Genomic DNA, 20,023 nt, shown 5'->3' on the forward strand with positions numbered 1-20,023 from the left:
TTGCATTGTATCAACTGTAAATAAGAATACAAATTTTTAAAGAAGTATAAACAATAAAAATTTTATTAAAAATATGTATATGTTAAATGTTATAAAATCTCTTTTATTATTTTTCCTGTCTAGTTTTAACATAATTGAAGCTCTTAGATTATCTGATGACAATGTTGCTAGGTGCTAAAATGTTCTTCCATAAATTAATCCATCATTTTTGAAAACCCTGTTGTTTATATCATGTAACCCCCCTTAGTATAAAAATTAGCATATCTGATTGGGTGGGTGTTCATGAATTATATTACATTTGGTGGGAAGAGGATAGGCCAAAAGAATATGGGTCGGGCCTGCTATGCTGATTTTATAAAGGTGGTATAGCAAACTGTTGTGGTTTAGGTTAAGTCTGTAGACATATTTAAAAAAGTTTCTTGGTCCGTTGATGAAACTGAAACACAATCTAGATGGTATTTTTGGTTGGATGTACACATATACTTTCCCTTTTTGAGTCTTTTATTCATACTTCATTTGCCATCTCTTGCATATTTGTCTACAAGAGCATTTATTGTTTAAACATTGCTTTTCCAGAACCTGAACAGGCAGGCCTTTTGATAAGATAACTTATTTGTTATATATGTTGATGCTATGAGCTTTTACCCAAATCAGGAAGACATCCGTTTCACTTTTACTCATACCTATAAGCACTGCTTATTTTTTGTAATCAGCAAGTCCTTTATATGGAGAGAAAAACACTGAGGCTGTCTGATAGAATTATTGATGTTCAGTTTTTTTGTTCAGGTGTTTTATTATAATTGTGATGTTTGTATCGTTGTGAGATGGGAATATCGGTCAATGGTTGTTGGCACAAAGAAAATGACTTCGAATCCTGGCCGACGTTTTGATTTAATTTTAAATCTTTTTCAAGGCTGTCGCTTGATATCTAAGTGTCTTCTTTTTTTAAAAATTTATTTATTGTTATTAATTGGCCAATGTTCCATGTTATTTTTCTACTCCATTGGTTGCTACCAACTATTATGTGTTTTATTATGTATTACTCAAGTACAGCTAAGCTTTTGGCTGTTATTAATTTAGTAACGAATAATTTATTTATGTTAATTACTTGTGATCTCTATGTGAAATTAATAACTTCATGTATGTACAAACATTATAAAGATAATAACCTTAAGGCTGATACCAATCAAATTAAGACATTTAAATATAATTGTGCCAGGTAGGGCAAGGGGTGCCTGTGCTACCGATTTCAGTCGGGTCAGGAACTCTGTAATGGCAGTGACGAGCCATGTAAATCTACAGAGGTTATCCCGGAATGTGTGCTTTGGTTTCCATCCACTAGGGACTTGTAGCCATAATTTCTGATTCTGCATGCAAAATGGAAGCTACGGATGGCTTATCAGATTCAGTGTTGCTTGTCTTGACGCCTGCATCTGGATCGCTTTCACCTGCCACAGTTGGTTCTGCGCGTCACGATTTTCTGCAGAAAGAAAAGAAGTTGACATCTCCATTATTAACAGAAAGTTAGACGCATAGCAATGGAACAAGCAAGGAAAATGTACTTCAGTCAAAATCAATTTTAAATTTTAAAATTCAATATCAACATGATTTACACTAAAAAAAAAAGAAATACATTTGTATAAAATATATAAAACAAAATATATTATTTTACAGTAATTGTTAGCAACTCATAACATACAATAAAATTTGCCAATTTGCACTCCCATTAATTACGTCGCCTTTTTCTCCTATTGTCTTTTGTCGTGTTATTCTCCATTTTCACTTCTGTGATTTGGGGTGACTTGTTAATTATAGGGGAGGGTGGTGGTAATTTGTCCTGCACACCAGTGTCATTATGTGTTGAATGCATCACATCATTAAACGACAGTGAAGGGCAGGATTTTTTTTGGGCTTCTAACGTTTTTGACCTATTTTCATTGATGAGTGGTGAATTTGATATCCTCCTTTCATGCGTTCCATCATTATAAGAGGGTGAACGTGATTGAACAGGTTCATGTCTGTAAATATTAATTGATTTAATTAGAATGGCACAAACTACAAATTATGTCATTTGGGTAATTTTTCTATTCAAGCTTTTCCAACATTTTCTTTAGCCTTAAGCCATGTTCAGTGTTGCTCACCGACATTAAATAAAAACTATGTATAAAAAGAAAGTTGACAAAGTTTGAATATAAAAATCACCCAACTCACGTAAAGAGACAAAAAGAAAAAATGCAGAAAATTAAACGTAAAATAATTATGTGGTCGACGGAACATATCTGAATCAAATTTGTCAAACTACTGTACTAGGAGCTCAATTGCTCACTTTTTCCAGTTTTCATACAAATATGTGTGAATATTAAAGAATGAATTCCAAACACTTCAATGAAATTCACAGCATGTCATTTTTTAGGCAAATTTTGGTACAGATTGAGCACACTGTTCAGATTAAACAATTAACCACCTGCTTTACAGAGTTAGTTAAATTAGTTTATTTTTTAATGCAAGTAACCATTTGTTTGAAGAATTGTAAGTCAATGGATCTTTCAGAAGTTTTAACTTTTACCTAGAAAACCTTCTGCACTTATCAGTAATCAATTTAATATGACATTCACAGATAATTTGAATTTTGATTTAACTCATAAGATATTTGATGTTTTTTTTGTTTTTTGTTTTTTCTTCGACTTTCATCCTTATAAAGGTGATCTGTTATTAACTGTTAGTTCCATTAGCTCTAGGGTGGGAAAAGCCCTATTTAAAGAGATTGTAAGAAAGGGGTAGTTTACCCCAAAAGTCAGTCTAGAATAAATTGCATATCTTACGACATGAAAGCAGATAAAATTCATGCATTGCTTGCTATGATGAGTTTCTGTTTAAATTTATGTGGAATTTACGTTGATAACATAGTAACTTAATATGTCAACAGTGGTTCTGATGTTTTAGTAATGGAGAGAAACGAATCAAAAACCAGCCTCGATGTGGACCACCTAATGAGCTTATGAGCTTAAAGACAACAACTTATTAGCGGTATTGGAGGATGAGGTCAACTTAACTGTAGCAGAGCTATTGCACAACAATAGAAAAAGAATCCCATCCGTGGGTTATGTTGTGAAGCTCGATTCGAGGGTTCACAATGAACTGTCCCTCAGGAACAAGGAAGATCACGCCTGAATAGTATAAATCGGTCACTGGGGATGAGAAATGGGTCCATTAAAAAATGTTAAATGCCGAAGGACTGTTTGCAAGAGGAATGAAACATCAAGAGCGTTGTTGAGATTGCTCCCTTTGTAAAGTCCTAGTAAATGTTTGGTGGATATTCGAGAAATAATTTACTGGTAACTGTTATCACGAAATCAGACCTTTACAGTAGAGGTATGTAACTGTGCCTAGATAAAGTGTCTTCTGTCCTGTTGATGGAAATATATCCAGCCCTGGTGAATAGATGCAATGCCATGTTTCACCAGGCTCATTCAGCTCCACTTACTCAGAGTGAAATCGAGTTATGCTGGCAACCAATATTCCACCATCCATACTCTTTAGAGTTTGCCCTTTGAATTTTTGAAGGAAAACGCTCTGAAAATCGACTTGCAGATTTTTTTCTCATCTAAAGACCTTAGACTTTTACAAAAATGTATGTTATTTAATAGCCGGTCGTTCAATAAGTTATTCAATAAGTTTGAAGTAGTGTGCAGTGGTTAGGTTAGATGTATTTCACAAACTTTTTCATTTTATTAGGTTTCGTGGTCTGCTTGTCTAAATAATATCTTTCAATTAATTAAGGTTTTTAGTTGAGATAAAAAAGTCAGTGTCACGAGCGGGATTCCAACCCACGACTTTCAGCTAGATATGCTGCTGGTCTACCACTTGAGCTATCGTGACTTCAATCCACTCAGACACCAACTTCCCATCTCAACCCTACCTTTTGAATTTTCCCTCCTTTTTGCCATTTTTCAAATGTCATATAATCAGGATTTGATTCTTGGCAACATATGAAGTGGCCATGGGGAGCTGTTAGTGAAGCTATACTTCGTTTTACTTATTAAATCTATTATATTTAGTGGTCTATGGACCAAATTACTTCTTTCAATTACTTAATCTTTTTATGTAAGGTTTTGGTTGATAGTACTTCACTAAAGCTCTCCATGGCCATTTCAATTGTCGCCGAGAATCAAATAGATTAAACAACATTTGAAAAATGGCAAAAAAGAGGGAAAATTCAAAAGGTGGGGTTGAGAAGGAAAGTTGGTGTCCAAGTGGATCAAAGTCATTATAGCTCAAGTGGTAGAGCAGCGGCGTATTTAGCCGAAGGTTGTGGGTTCGAATCCCGCTTGTAACATTCACTTTTTTATCTCGACCAAAACTTTTTTCATTTTATTGCTGATGGACCTTTCAAATGAACCATGAATATGTTTAAACCAATCCCAACAATCCCCATTCACGACTTCATTTGAGTCAAAAAAGCCACCCATTTTCAAAGAAAATTTCCAATCCCTTCCCCAAACTGTAACAATCTTATAAAACCAGCAAGATACAAATTCATATTTCACAACAATTTTAACATGTAAACTCTTAACAAACATGACATATACTTTTTGTGAGCATGAATTACTTTGATTAAACTAAAATTCAACTTTATATTAACATAATTATCTACTTTAATTAAGAATACTTTTAATCTAAGGTCTTGGTTAAGATTGAAAGTGTAATTAATATAATCAATTATGATTACTAAATACTTCCTATACTATATACTAAATACTATATTATAATAAATAGATTAATAAATTATTTACATTTTTCTTGTATAATTTTAAACAAATTTCATAATCAAAATATTATTGTAATTTACCCAACCCTTGAAGATGACCCGAGAATAAAAATCAAAACATCGGCAATAAATTAAAAAGGTGTTTTTCTGAAATACATCTAACCTGACCACTCCTTACTACTTCAACCACTTATCTTTTTAAAAAAAGAGGATATTTCTCTATCAGAACATTGACAGTATGTTATAGAAAACGAAGGAAAAATATATTTTAGATTAGAAATAAAATAAATTTATATTTGAAACTTCACTGATCACTGAAAACCGAAAAACCTTATGCACACAACCAGTATTTACATATATTGTGAGTAACAACAGCAGGTCTAAAATGATTTAAAATCGTTCAAAAATTACACTGATGACTGTTATGAACACTTTGGATCAAGATGATTTAGTATATTCATGAGGTGAAACTCATACTCAAGACCATAACTTGATCCAGTGTTCATAATGTTTACTTGTGTCAGATGAAAGTATAAATCTAATTAAAAAAATAAATAAATAAAAACTGACATTTGAAGTATATTTTACATGTAATTATGAAAATATATATTAATTACTTACAGCTGAGTTGATAGTGACTCTCTAGATTGTTCTTGTTCAATTTGAACATTTCCATTTGTACATGGCTGGCTAAGACTTGAAACATGGTTAACAACCAAGCTGTCTCTTGTTTCAATTGAGTTGACATCGTGTAATGCATTGTCTAAGTAAACATCAGTAGACTGGACAATTTGATCGGCCAATTTTTCACATGTCAATTTCAAATCTTTTACACTCATTGGTAAGTTGTCCAGAGCGGGCTGTTCATCAGCATTTGTCAACTCGTTACCATTTTCTTCGAGATTCCGCAAGTCCAAAGCGATTTCTGCAGCGAGTTCAGAATCTCCGGCCAAAATTTCATCGATCTGGGGGAAAAAATATCAAATAAATATTTCAAATATACATTCAAATCATAGAAAGATTTACTTCTTCTTTGTAGTCTTTAATCAACTCCTTTAGAGCGACCATCAAATTAGTTATTAAAGGTGATTTGATTTCAGTCAATTTCCTTTTCAATCTTATAAAGATGGGAATGCAGTGTTCCATATAATTTTTCTTTAAAACCTGTAAACAAAAATTTTTACTGCAAAAAAAAAGTTAATGAAACCTGAAACAAGTATTAACATGGGTAACTATATTTATATTAGCTTGTTTCAATATTACAAACCTCCCTCCCAATACGATCCATAATGTTTTTAACAGCATTATTAGTAGTTCCATTCGTTAATTCATTTTCATCGTCATCCTTCGACCCTCTGGAATTGGAAATTCTTAATCCTTCACATGCAATAGCATATAAAGCGTCTTCTAAGACAATAATACCAGTCTGTTCAAGCGGAATTTTTCCTTCACATACCTTATCTTCAAAAATAAGAAATAATATTAGTACAGTATCTGCAAGTATTAATTATAATAAAACAACTGTAACTAAACTAAACCAACTGTAAAAGTTATATTAACCACCACTTTAAATTTAATTTCAAATAACAATAAAGAAGTGTTTTGGCCATTCATACAAACCCAATGAAGGTAACGAAAAGTCAAAACACGTCCGACATGGAGAATAGGCAGACCAAAATGACTGGAAATAAACGAAACACATCCTCTCAGACCCATTAGGAAATATCACAAAATATATTCAGTATCTGTACTAAATCAGTCTGAGTTGTTTCGCTATTTTTCATCAGTTCATTTTCCTTTTTTATGTGTGTTAGCGGCAAATATTTAAATATGGCACATTCGGAGTAGAAGCAACAGAAGGTATCTAAAAATGACAGTCGGACACAAAAGATAAAAAAGGACACCTTTCAAATCAGATCGTGGGAAAGAAATTAAAGATATGCTGCCTAGTACTGGCATTATTCTGTTTATATGCAAATAATTTAAAGTTAACCTTTTTGAGGACTGATTTTCGGATTCCAAATCGCATTCCCCTGCCTTGGCTGTTACTTGACCCCCCAGTTTGATTTAATTTCTAATACCCATTAAAATTCCAAGTACTTTTATGTTGCACCAATTCCGTTCAAAATTGGACAGTACATTGCTATGATATTATACTTTACAACTGAAGTAAATATAAGGATAAAAAAATTGAATTTAACTGAAAATTTACTTGACACAAAAAGTCTTTAATGAGCATTTTATAACATAATAACCAAGAAACAAAATAAATACTGATTTATTTGGTATGCACAGGCATAAACATACACAAATATAGAGTTGAAAAAAAATTATACAAAAAAAGATAAATATATAAAAATACAAACAACAAAAACAAAAATTACTGTGAACATAAATGAAGTAAAATTTAAACTGAAGCCACTTGGCAGACAGTTGCCAAAATCAGAATAACAATATATTAGGAGGATAGGTTCACAAAACTAAATCATTCCAAATAAATGTTGTTAGATAAAAATAGATATTGTGAACATATGGGGGACCACAGTGGACGAGGATGTTACGGCAACGTCAAACTCTTATTTGCCACACTAGTGGTTCTGTTTTTTTTTGTTTTTTTAATGGATTATGAAAAATTATTGTAAAAGATTATTTAAAGATCATGAGATGTGGTCTGGTGTGATGTACATTAGAAAAAACATTTTCTTTATTGTGCCAACATTTTGATCTTTATTGAGATCTTCTTCGTGGCCTGGAATTTATAATTTTAAATTAAACAAATTCATATAAGATGTGAATTTGTATAAATGTGAAGATATGAATTTATATAAAGATGTACACAACAGAACTTTTCGGTTTAATCAAAGTATTTGTACTCCCTCGAAGTGTGTTCTCTGAATAGTCATGTCACTATTGAGTCATGTGACTTAGTGAGATTTTAACGTTTTTTGATTATATATATATGATTTTGAAGGAGTGGGGAAGGAGGTAGGGATAGAAATTCATTTTTGTATGAGGAGTCGGCCTCTTTGATGTGAAAGAGACCGACAATGGAAAAAAGGAAATGCTTTGTCATTCTGATCTGGTTAGCCATTCAGGATTAATATAGATGGGATTATTGTGGAAATGAGATATAAATTGTTGGAGATTTAGACTATGTACAATTGTTTGATGTGTGGGAGTGTAATGTTTTATATGTTGTATTAGATGTTTTGTGTGTTATATGCATGTTATTGATATTGAATTTGATTTATGATACTAGTGTAGCTGCTGCTGAGTTTACATGTATAATTGATGCTGTGTTTATCCCTGTTGATGTATTTATAAAAAAATTACATTTTTTTTTTTGGTGTTTAATATTTTTAGATTGTAGAAATCGAAATTGTGTTGGAGTTCAAAATAGTATCCAGTGCTGTAGGATTTTGTTTGGTTTTTTGCAATCATTGTAAAGTGATTTGACTCCTCATCTGTAACACCTAACGGGTAGTTGGGCATTATGCCAACCTGAATGACAGGAATTACTTTATTTATTGTGGAGAATGGCTTTTCAGAATAATGAATATATTGCAATTTCGCAAAAGTTTGAGAGTGAGGCCAGATTGTGAATATCAGGGGGAGAAAATAGAAGTTCGTTGATGATGACCACGGGAAAGAAAGGGTGGTCTCCATTCACTATTGAAGTGTCTGTTACACATGGCATAAAACCTCAGCTAAACAGATGCCAAGCGTGTCCAGCTAGAGCTCCCCAAAGGCAAAAAATCAAGAGGATGAGATAACTTGCCACTGGACATGGGGAGCATACAAAGCCCAAACAAGATAACTCGTCATTAGGCCCAGGGAGCAAGCAAGCTTGCCTGAATGAGATAGCATTTTTCAGTCAAATGAAACTTTTTTTCAACCACATGAAACTTTTTTTCAATCAAATGAAACTTTTTTTCAATCAAATGAAACCTTTTTTCAATCAAATGAAACCATTTTTCAAGCAAATGAAACCTAAAACCTAATGATAATAATTAGGTAGAGGCATAAATAAATGACATTATAGTACTAACAATAATTTTTATGATGATTGAATATTAATATTGCAATAATTGAATTGTAAGGCTTAGGTACAAGAACGTTTCTTGTAAAGATCCGTATTCATCAAACTTTTCTACATCCACCCTGTCGAAGTTTAATTAAGTAGGATAGAAAAGTGTTTTTAAGCGAGCAACAACTTTCTGTGATAGAAATTATGAATGATGGAGTGGGTGTGGAGTTCAATCCTTTTTAAAAAGATGGTTCCTACTCACAATAAGTTGTTTTGCAACAATCCGGATTTCAAGCCCTTTAGCTCATCATCAGGTTGAAGGGTTTCTACAAACACGTCTCTCGACATGAATTTCAAAAGTGAACCCGATGATACCCCCACCAACGTGTAAACGGATCTTCACAAGAAACGTTCTTTTACCTAAGCCTTACGATTCAATTATTGTAATATTAATATTCAATCATCATAAAAATTATTGTTAGTACTATAAAATCATTTATTTATTCCTCTACATAATTATTATCATTAGGTTTTAGGTTTCATTTGCTTGAAAAAAGGTTTCATTTGCTTGGAAAAAAGTTTCATTTGGCTGAAAAAAGGTTTCATTTGCCTGGAAATAGGTTTCATTTGATTGAAAAAAGTTTCATTTGACTGAAAAATGCTATATCTCATTACTAGTCCCAAAATGTTAATAATAAATTATTTCCTAAAAAGGCTCCCTTATTCTTAATTTACAAACAGTAGTGGTTTAAATGGAATTAATAATGTGTGTGGATTGTTGTGCATTCATACATTCCTAGTATAGATTGTGTGGTGTTAGTACCTCTAAGAATATTAATTTTGAATTCTCTTTGTACGTCAAGGAGCAATTTGTCTGTATTGTTGAAGATATGGATTATTCAACCAATGAGGACAGGCATAATAGGCTACATACAAACTTCAAATTAAAAAACAAAATTAACCCTCCAAATTAACCTCAAAATTAATAAAATTGTTTACGGTTTAAATATCAAATTACAATTTTGCATACCTAAAATTTCCGAACATAGCTGACAAGTTACTTTAAATTTCAACTCATCATCCATTTTATTCATCATGAATTTATATAGATTTCTTCTTAACCCTTTGTTAGTATTTCCAGGTATGCAAAAAGCATCGAGTTCACGAGGGCTGATTTCAAATTGACAAAATCCATAACTCTCCTAAGGGAAAAATTAAGTTTTTGTTTTTTTAAATGTACATTAATAGAATATTTGTATAAAAAAATTGTTATAATATGAAAAACTTACGTGGTATGAATTATAGAAGAGAATAGCTTTTATAAATTCTTGACCCATTATCCTTGGATACTTTTTTAAAACAGTATTTACCAAAAACATTGCTGCATTTTTCTTAACTGTTAAGCACGAATCATTGATCATGGATAGTATGAAGAAAAATATTGGTGACTTTAATTTAATATAATCTTCCTGAAATCCAGTAAAATAATTTAGATTTTCTGTAGTAAATGTAAAAAATTATTATAATAATCTATACATATAAAAATTCAATTGAGTTAATTTGATACCGATTATTGCATTCAACTAATTTACTTTGTTTTGGAAATGATTAGCTACCGAAACACAAGGCAGGGTATTGTATTGAACATTTTCTCGGCGACTATATATTAATAGCATTTAGAATTTTTTTTAAAACAAGGGTATTTAAACTACAAGGTTATAAACACATTTGTAAGTATGTCGGGTTCGAATGCAGGGTTACTGGATTTGAACCTGGGACCTTTACCTTACAGTGATGAGCTTTTCAATGCCTCAGCCTATGTGGCCACCGACGCCACCTACAGTACTTACCTATTCATTTCATATAAGACTGAGCCATACTGAAGCATGGCCAGGTACAAACAAGTAATAAAAAACGTTAAACAAAATTATACCTGAAGTAATTGTGTTATCAATGTTAATGTTTTATTCCGTATTTTCCAATCTTGATCTTTGAGGCAAAGTGCCATTTCTCCAAGGTATGGTTCAACTAATGAGGTAAACCTAAACAATAATTTCATCGCATAAATACAGCAGAACAAATAAATAAATACATAAACATATATCAATTTAAAATAAAAATGTTACCTTTAAAATTATATTACAATGTTAAATAATATCATTACTTAAATTTGCAATTTTGGTGTGCAATAAATAGTTTTATTTAGTCAATTTTATTATTTTTTTAATTGTTACATAAGAAAACTCAAAAAGGCCTACCTTACACACAAATCTGCTAATGAAATTAGTGAATTGATTTTGATTGGAGTTGGGCTTTTAACAAGTAGAGATCCAAAAACAGGTACTACTTTTTTTGACAATAGTTGATCCTGAAGGCATAGTTTGCCTAGCGTAATTACAGTCACTGCAGTTACTAATGAACTTTGTTTTGTTCCTTTATCAGCCTCACCTGTAATAATTTTGGAATAACAAAACAACACATCTCTAACCAACCTTTCCTCATACCATCTTTAGGATCCATATCAACAATTGTTACAAGCATATCTTTAGTATCTTCCTTTATTACACCTGGAGAAATTTGAATAGCCTCTCCTAATGTGAAAATGCGCTGCACTACACCGAGTTCCAGATTTTCACTGATTTCAGTATTACTATGTAATACTTTGTGAAGATAATTTTCACATGACTATAAACATTAAAAAAAGTACAATCAAATTAGAGTTTGTTCCTAAAAACCGTTATTATACAAATAATAAAACCACTTACCTCTATTAAAGATACAGCCCAACTTTTTGCATTTGTGCTATCATACATTACACAGATATCAAAATACCGTGCTATAAGTGTAAATGGTACTTGAAAATTTTCAACCGAAAGTTTTAACTTTGTACAAAGATTTTCGATTAAATCGACTTTACATTCTTTCCAATTAAGATGTACGGCTTCCATGACGAGCTGGCTGCAATATTCGTCAAACTAAAACAAACGATTCATTTTAATGCATGCAGATGAAAGGCAGTACGTTAAAACTCACAGAAGTATTGTTATAAACATTTTCAAAAAAATATTCCAATATGAAATTAGGGTTTTTTAGGGTTTCAAATTCAGATATGCAGACAAGAAGAAACCATGCAGAGAGATTGTTTTCAGTTCCAATATGGCTTTGTAGAATTCTTATAACATCAGCCCTGTAAAACAATTATAGTTGAATATATTTATCCTATATTACAGTATAGGACAGTCGTCGAAGTTAAGTATAATGAAAATTAATAAAAAAGAGAGGAAGACAAAACAAAAAATACAAACATAAATAAGAAAGAAAACAAACAATAAACTTGTAATGTGCCAATATTTTCAGTTTTAACATGAAAGCCTCTTAATTTTTTTATATTATTACAAGATGGATATTGAAATAGCATGCTGGTAGGAGGTATACTGAAGGTAAGGAAAGGGGGGGGGGTTCAAGCACGATAGGCCAATATAGGCGCTTAAGGAGAATTGATTTGGCAGAAAAAGAAGTCGGACATACAAAAGAAGGAAATCCACCAGGTTTGAAGAAGTTTCTTTTTTTCTCTCTCTTCTCTTCTTTCTATTTTCTTAATGTCTGCCTTTTTAGTTATTAAGATTCATTAATTGTCATTATTCATGATAATTTTAGAAACTAGATAACTAATTAAGACAAAATTTATTTATTTTATTTGTTTGATTATTTTTGGTTGCTAGCATCAATTGGTTTAATTCGTAAGGAGTCCATTTTCAATTTAGTCATAATTCAGTTATTAACAAATTTTGGCTTTATTTTTATTTATTTATTTTTTTCCAACAAGTTGTCAGTTTTTCTTTGTATACTTTCACATTATTTCTGAACACTTGCTTTTTTACAATTATTGTTTGCAAGAAACACCACAAGTATTTTTGCCTTTGCTACAAGGTGAGATCCACAGATTTAATTAGACTCGCAATAATATAAATTCCATATTCTTATAAAAAAGAGTATAAATATATAACTTAGAATAAATTGTTTAATCAACTTAAAGAACAGTGATTAAAAATGTTCTCTAATCATAAATTGTTACTTTAATATTTTTGAGTTAAAATAGTCAAACTGTAACGATTATAATAGAAATAATAATATTCTTACGAAATATATTTTAGGATGGCCCATTGACGGCACACAAATCTGAAGAGACGGCGCAATCCCAGACTTGAGACGAGTGAAATTAATTTCCACGGTAAAATTTCTTTTGACTGGACTGTATGAGAATGGGGTTTCATATTATCCAAAATGACGTTGCCAACAGTCTATAAAACAAGAATTAAATTTTATGTTTTTATATTGAGGTATTAATTCTGATTCATATTCTAATACAGGGCGAATAAAGAAAAAAAATGTTATTCACGATAATTTCACAGCAAACAAAAATCACATAGAAACACTCGACTCCTTCAAAATTCAAATCATAAACTTGTCATAGTTAAACATTGTACATTGGTTCCAGAAGGATGTCTTGTCAATTCCATGCTCTATTCAGGACAACAACAATGAATGTTTTCGAGAGGATGGTAAATAAGAAGTATGAATAACAAAAAACAAAACAAAAATCGAAATGGCAGAATTGAGCTTATAAATTACCAACTATTCTTGGCCTTGCTACTTCCTTCACAATACCAGCAAGAAATGGAAGACAAAAAAAAATGCAATAGATTTTGGTTTAAAATTGATTTAAAAAAAAAATTACCCTTATATAATTTGTGTTATCTCCATACTGTTATTAAAACAATATTTTATATCGTGGTCAGAGTTTATAAAAATGAATCATCAAAAATCATCTCTATAAAAATTTAAATGTGAAAATTACCTCTATAACTTTTTCCTGGGATTTCACCTCATTATCAGCAATTAGGGGGAAAACACTGGTTACCCATGCTTTCTGCAGATCTTCCCTTTCCGTTGCAGTCAGGAGCAATTCTGTAATGCCTTGAACCATCAGCTTTCTTATGATAACTGAATTATCTTTGCACGCCTTCACAAATATCTAAAAATATTAATTAACCAAAAAATCACAGTTAATTAGCATGTTTCAATTTTAAAGAAATCAAATAATGAAGTGCCAAAATAATGAGCACAAGAGGAAAAATTAGGCAAGCATATTAAAATTACCTACTTTTAAATACTTTATACAATTCAGATAAACTTTACACTGTAAATATTACCAGTTAACGAGAAAGATATGTGTGGTTTTTCATTCATGATTTTTTATTTTGTTAATACCGTTACCAAAATTTCTATTTACATTGGAAGATTAGGTGTTTACATCACATAATACCAAGAGGATAATACGTCAGTTCACAAAGAAAAGGTGTCTTGAACAGTTCACAGTAAATTATGAAATATTTTCTTCATCTTCAAAACCCATAATTCAAGTATGATTAACTGTATGAATTTTAGCTCAGTACTAGGGCAGCCAAAGCAGCTTAGTAAAATTTGCAGTGCGTTCAGTGATAAAACAATAAATAAAAGTTTATTTCTGGGAAAGAAGGGTTTGAAGGTGGACCAAAGGCTGGTAGAACATCTTAGATGAAGACAAATTGAGGGAAGCTATCAAACTTGAATCGCATCAAACATGTCAGGAGCTTGCCAGTGTTCGATGTAAGTGATGAAACCATCAACTTGGAAAGGCAAGCAAATAGGATCGTTATAAATGCATGGACGATAACAAGCTTCAACGTCTAAACATTTGCCTTTCAGTTTTTCTCAACATGAAGAGATGTTTTTTGACCAGTTTGTCACGTGCAACGAAAAATAAGTAACACCAGAAGGTTGTACCATTGACTGTCACCAAATGATCCTGACCCACCCACCAAGGACTACCCGACTGAGGTTCATCTTCAAACCCCTCCTTACCAGAAGCAAACATTTTTAAAACCACTTATTGTTTTATCACTGAACACAGTGCAAATTTTATGAGCTGCCTGAGCTACCCTAGTACCGAGCTTAAATCCCAAGCCATGAGAAAGAAAATATTTTATATTTTACAGTAAATTGTAAGAATTTTTTTAAAAATGAAATGACGTATTATCCTCTTTGTATTACTTTATGTAACACCTAATTCTCCTACGTGAATAGAAATATTGATTATCAGTTTACAACAATAACAAATGAAAAACAGCATGAACTTTTCTAGTGACTTGGTAGTACTTCCTCTTACAAAATTTTAGCATAATATTTAATAAATACAATTTACTTTCAAAAAGTTTTTTGATTAAATTAATCACTATATATTTAGCAGTCAAATTGACCGTATTAATTATTTCAATTAATTATTCTTTTTATATAAGGTCTTGGTTGAACTCACAATAGCTCAAGTGGTTAGAGGAGCAGTGTATTGAGCCAAAGGCTGTGGGTTTGAATCCCGCTAGTGGCATGAAGTTCTTTTCATCTCAACCAAAGACCTTAGATAAAAATAATAATAAATTGAAATAATTAATATGGTTAATTTTGACCGCTAAACATATCTGAATTAAAATAACAATTAAAGAGGTAATCATTTCACTAATAGATCCCCCTGGCCACTTCATAAGCAACACTCTCAACACGACTCACAATAATGATACATCTACACAGAAAACAAACACTTTGAGCCCTGAAGATGATCTCAATAAAGGTCGAAACAATGGCACGATAAATAAAACCTATTTTTTCAAAACCTACGTCACACCAGTCCGCTTCTCATGATTTCCAAATAAAAATTTGAAAGGTTTAGTTTGAGATGAGGAGTTGATGTCCGAGTGGATCGAAGTCACACTAGTTCAAGTGGTTAGAGCAGTGGTGTATTGAGCTGAAGGTTGAGGGTTCAAATCCTGCTAATGACACTAACTTTTTCATCTCAACCAAGACCTTCGATAAAAAGAATAATTAATTGAAATTGTTTAAATGTAATTTTTAACTAAATTTTTTCTCTGGTTAAATTAAATAATGTATATATCCAATCAGTTTTCCCAAGTTAATTTTACTTAAATTAAATATATAAATTAATAAATATACATAAATAAAATTAAAATAAATAAAATGCAGTCTTATATTGACCTATAAAAAAATCTAATACTGTAATTTTTATACTTACATTTCACTCTTGCCTTTCAATATTAAATTACTATATAAAATATAATAAAAACTTACATCAATTCTTTTTGCGGTGATCCAGTCTGAATCTAGCCTGCATATATTTATCAAAATTTGAAGAGCTGATTTTCTTACGAAAACTTTCGGATCTGCACTCAACAGTTCAACTTTTTCCATTATCAAACTACCCTTCGGCAATGGATCCTCAGGAACGTTGATCTCATCGGCATTACAAAAAAACTTTTTAAAATCAAAAATTGTTCTATTATCGTCAACTTTGTTTTGAACGAATAAATCGACAGTGATTCTTTTAATTGCACTATTTGAAGTGAGCAAGGAAGCAAATATGCTTAAACATTTTGCTCTGACTGTGGCCGATATGTCATCAAACCTTGAAATTATAGCAGTTAGAAGAAATTTATGGTTAAGGGTTTTAGTGTGATTTAGCACAGTGTTTATATTATTTTCATCTTCAGACACATCACCATTTCTAGATGAATTGTCTACTGATTCATTGTCACGGTTATACTCCTCGCTTCTAGTTTCTCTTTCGTCTAACAGAAGAAGTTTAGAAATTAATTCAACAGCGACTACCCTATTTTTAACTTCATATGCATGGGACAGACTAAGTATCCATAGGCAACAATCATTAAATAAATCATCGGGAAGAAAAATTAATATGTCAACGATTTGCTGCAAACTTTTTGCCCTAAGGTCTGCCTTTTCGTTAGTCTTGATACACAATTGCTGCAGCAGGCCTTTAACCCCTCCATAAGCAGGTTTGCCAACATTGTGTAAAATCTGTTTTATGAAACACAGAATATGCTCTCTGATATAATTTTTATACTTGAAACTCATTTGGAGATCTTGATCTTTCCATATGAGTTCGGATAATAATGATTTCATGAGATATCTGACAATTTCCATGAGATCTCCATGTCTGGGATTGCAAAAACTGTTTAATATCTCATAGGATTTATAAGCGAGATATGTGATGTTGGTTTGTTTAGGTAGGGTTTTGGGAAACGCCAAAGTAGTCTTGTCTGATTTGATTAAAAAAACAAGTACGTGAACAATCTGAACTAAAATTTCTCTATTATTCTTTAGTTGAAGATTATTTAAAGAATCTTCCAAGTCTTCAATCGTCAAGGCCAATATTTTAAAAATTTTATTTATTTCGTCACTACTGATGACTTCCTGCTCTGTATTATCTTGAGTGTTGCAGTCGGTTTCTTCTTCCGCCTCTTTCTTTTTTGACTTTTTATGCGAAGGCTTTGCTGTACCGGATGACTGGATCAGGCTTACAATCCTAAACTGCTCCACGGCTTGTCCAAAGAGTATAGAATTGAAAACACTGAATATTTGTGAACCGTGAATGGATATGAGTATAAAGTACAGGTCTGCGGCCGTGAGTGCGCAAAGTCTCGCTTCTTCGTCGACCAACTCTTTCAGATCTATTTTGATGAAAGTGCTCAGCACTGCGATCAGGCCTTTGTAGTCAAACTGATGCTTGATCAGCGCCTGCCAGGATTTCCTCACCGACGTGCTCGAGTCCTGTGATAAATTCGATGAATTTAAATCTTCTCTGAGCCATTCTTTAATCGAATCGCAGAGATTTTTCATCAGCGTGTACAGGCTTTCGGACGAATCGTCGAGGAAAAGCAATTCATACTCGTCCGGCAGTGTCTTCTCGTTGGTGAAGTCGTCGCGATGAACTCTTTCCACCCATTGTCTATTGAGCTTCTCCAGTTGAAATTTACTTACAATGTCTAAAAAATCCATGTTCGAATAAGTTAAAAATACGGATACATCTGAGTGAAAAATCAAACAACAAACAGCACAACACACAACGGAGGGAAACGTTGTTTACAGTCAGTTGATGGCGGCAAATTCTGTTTCACTGATACGGATAGCCAACGGTTATGATCAGGTTTGGACGCCTTACCAGTGACGTCTTCTACCGTCTTTAACTTCCCTCATAATTTAAAAAAAATTTAAATTTTAAAGGTACAAATAGAAATAAATTTAGTTGTATAAACATTAGCAATTAATAATAAAACAATAATATTAATTAAATAATAAAATATACAAAACAATTTTATATGTTTAGTAGTCATAATTGACCTATTATTTATTTTAATTAATTATACTTTTTATCTAAGGTCTTGGTTGAGATGAAAAAGTTAGTGTTACAAATAGGATTTGAACCCACGAGCTAAGCTCAAGCGGTTAGAGCTGCGGCACATTGAGCCAAAGGTCGTGGGTTCCAATCTTACTGATGTCACTGACTTTTTCATCTCAACCAAGACCTTAGAATAAAAGATACAACAATATTAATATATTTTTAAAATATTAATTGTTTATAATCGAATGATGAAACCTCATTAAAGAGAAAATCAGAAACAGAAAAACGGTAAAAGAAGATGGGAAAAAGGAAAGGAAGAGGGAGGAAAAGAAGATGAATCATGTCATTTTATATACTAAGATGACATGGACCAGAAACAAGCCAGCGAGGAAGCAGAATGGTGAATGTACTTCCTGGGGAAGTAAATTCCATAGGCCTGCAATTCTGGAGGATAAGGCTAAAATTTTAGATGAGGGTGAATATGAAAGCTTGGGATATGATTGGTGCATTTGGATAAGGAATGTGGAAAAAAAGATTTAATTTTAAATATGTACATTAAAACTCTAATTTTATAAGTGCTTAGAATGTTAAGATTACACAATAAATGCATCATTTAAAACTTCAGTCTTTAAGCAGAACTGTAGGGCCCAAATTAAAATATATATATANTTTATGCATATAATCTTGATCTTGGTATAGTCTGAATGAAAAACATATTCAATTCTTATTTGCCAAACTTTTGACCTTTTTTAAGGTCATCATCAGGGCAAAATAATCTTAAAGATGTCTAAAAATGGACATAATTAAGTATTTAATAGATGATTTCAAATTTGTTTGAAGATCGACTCAGTCCAAAATTGCCAATATTGTATTATAATCTTCTACATAAGAAATTCAATCTCTAAACTATTTATAGGCTGAAGGTTCATAAACTTACTATTGTTTTTGTAATTTGTTATTACACTCAGCCCTGAAGGGGAGTAAGATTTGCATCAAAATACATCGACAACAATAAAAAAATTGGTTGAAGAAGTTCACTAAAATTATTTATCCATATCTACCTTTGAAGAAAAGACAACTAAAAAAGGAAGAGAGGTAGTAATTTATAGTCCATAAACTTGTATAATATGACATAATGGTCATGGCATTTGTTACCTTACAAAATTTCTGTTTAAAATGTTAAATGTATCAACCATTTTTTTTACCCATGAATAATCTGGATCTGAGTATGGTCTGGATTCTCATGCAGCAAATCACTGTATATCCGCCGTGACCTCGATTATCTTAAGATCCTTATGTAATTCCTTATTCCTTAAGTACCAAGGGTCATTGGTTTTTTTCTTATTTTTTATATTTTATTTTAATATTATTACTTTTTTAAGGATAAAATTAATTCTAGCCTTTTCTAGTGTTTATTTGACAATAAAACTTATTCATTGTATGTACACTGAAGTAAAACAACAGTTGTCAATAAAATGATTTACTAGCATTTATTTTTGTTATAAGATATGTAAAAAAAATTTAATTCCTAATTCTTTTCTATATTTGGATATGAAAAAGAAGATACTAAAGATGTTAAATTTCTATTTCTGCTTGTTTTATAAAAATGGAACATACAACTTTTTCCCATTTATTTGATTTACCATTATCATTGAGTTTAGTAGATTTACTAATAAAATGTAATTTTTGGTATTATTATTCGAATAGTTTTTGGCTTATTATATTGTTTTATTTTTGATCCTTTGGAAAAAGGATTTTTAAGATAATAATAATAATATGTTGTCTAAGAATAACTTTTTCTTTTTACATGGAAATAGTGATATGTGAAGTCATGGATTGTGATCGTCTGCGATCATCCAGTTTTCTGCTGGATCCATAGTTGGTCATATCAACTCCTGGGGTGGCGGTGTAGAAAAAATAAATAAAATAAAAATAAAATAAGTCCATTTGCATGTTGGGGTTACATGCAGGGTTGCTGTAT

The 20,023-nt window shown here is 31.6% G+C and overlaps 1 protein-coding gene across 2 annotated transcripts; it reads right to left on the reverse strand.

Moving 5' to 3' along the window:
* Positions 1–90: 90 nt before the first annotated feature.
* On the reverse strand, positions 91–17,818 carry LOC106661918 (condensin-2 complex subunit D3-like). 2 transcript variants are annotated; one of them, XM_014385672.2, is made up of 15 exons: positions 15,975–17,818; positions 13,654–13,830; positions 12,936–13,096; positions 11,829–11,982; positions 11,561–11,770; positions 11,300–11,480; positions 11,054–11,243; positions 10,729–10,837; positions 10,085–10,264; positions 9,826–9,997; positions 6,036–6,229; positions 5,795–5,932; positions 5,390–5,733; positions 1,700–2,018; positions 91–1,480 (listed from the first exon to the last, which is right to left on the reverse strand). In XM_014385672.2, exons 1-14 carry the CDS (start codon positions 17,697–17,699, stop codon positions 1,727–1,729), a joined length of 4,227 nt encoding a protein of 1,408 aa, XP_014241158.1. In that variant the 5' UTR covers positions 17,700–17,818; the 3' UTR covers positions 91–1,480; positions 1,700–1,726. The 2 variants fall into 2 exon arrangements, with proteins under 2 accessions (XP_014241158.1, XP_024081241.1); XM_024225473.1 differs by lacking the exon at positions 91–1,480 and having other exon boundaries at positions 1,650–2,018.
* Positions 17,819–20,023: the final 2,205 nt, after the last annotated feature.

Source organism: Cimex lectularius, unplaced genomic scaffold (genome assembly GCF_000648675.2).
Source record: "Cimex lectularius strain Harlan isolate CLEC.00 unplaced genomic scaffold, Clec_2.1 scaffold34, whole genome shotgun sequence".
Lineage (NCBI taxonomy): Eukaryota > Metazoa > Arthropoda > Insecta > Hemiptera > Cimicidae > Cimex > Cimex lectularius.

Coding starts and splice junctions, on each gene's coding strand:
- LOC106661918 (XM_014385672.2), bottom strand. CDS start 17,699: ATGGATTTTTTAGACATTGTAAGTAAATTTCAACTGGAGAAGCTCAAT. Junction 6,230..9,825: donor GCTATGTTCGGAAATTTTAG/GTATGCAAAATT, acceptor TTATTTTTGAAG/ATAAGGTATGTGAAGGAAAA. Junction 5,734..5,794: donor TTAAAGACTACAAAGAAGAA/GTAAATCTTTCT, acceptor TTTTTCCCCCAG/ATCGATGAAATTTTGGCCGG.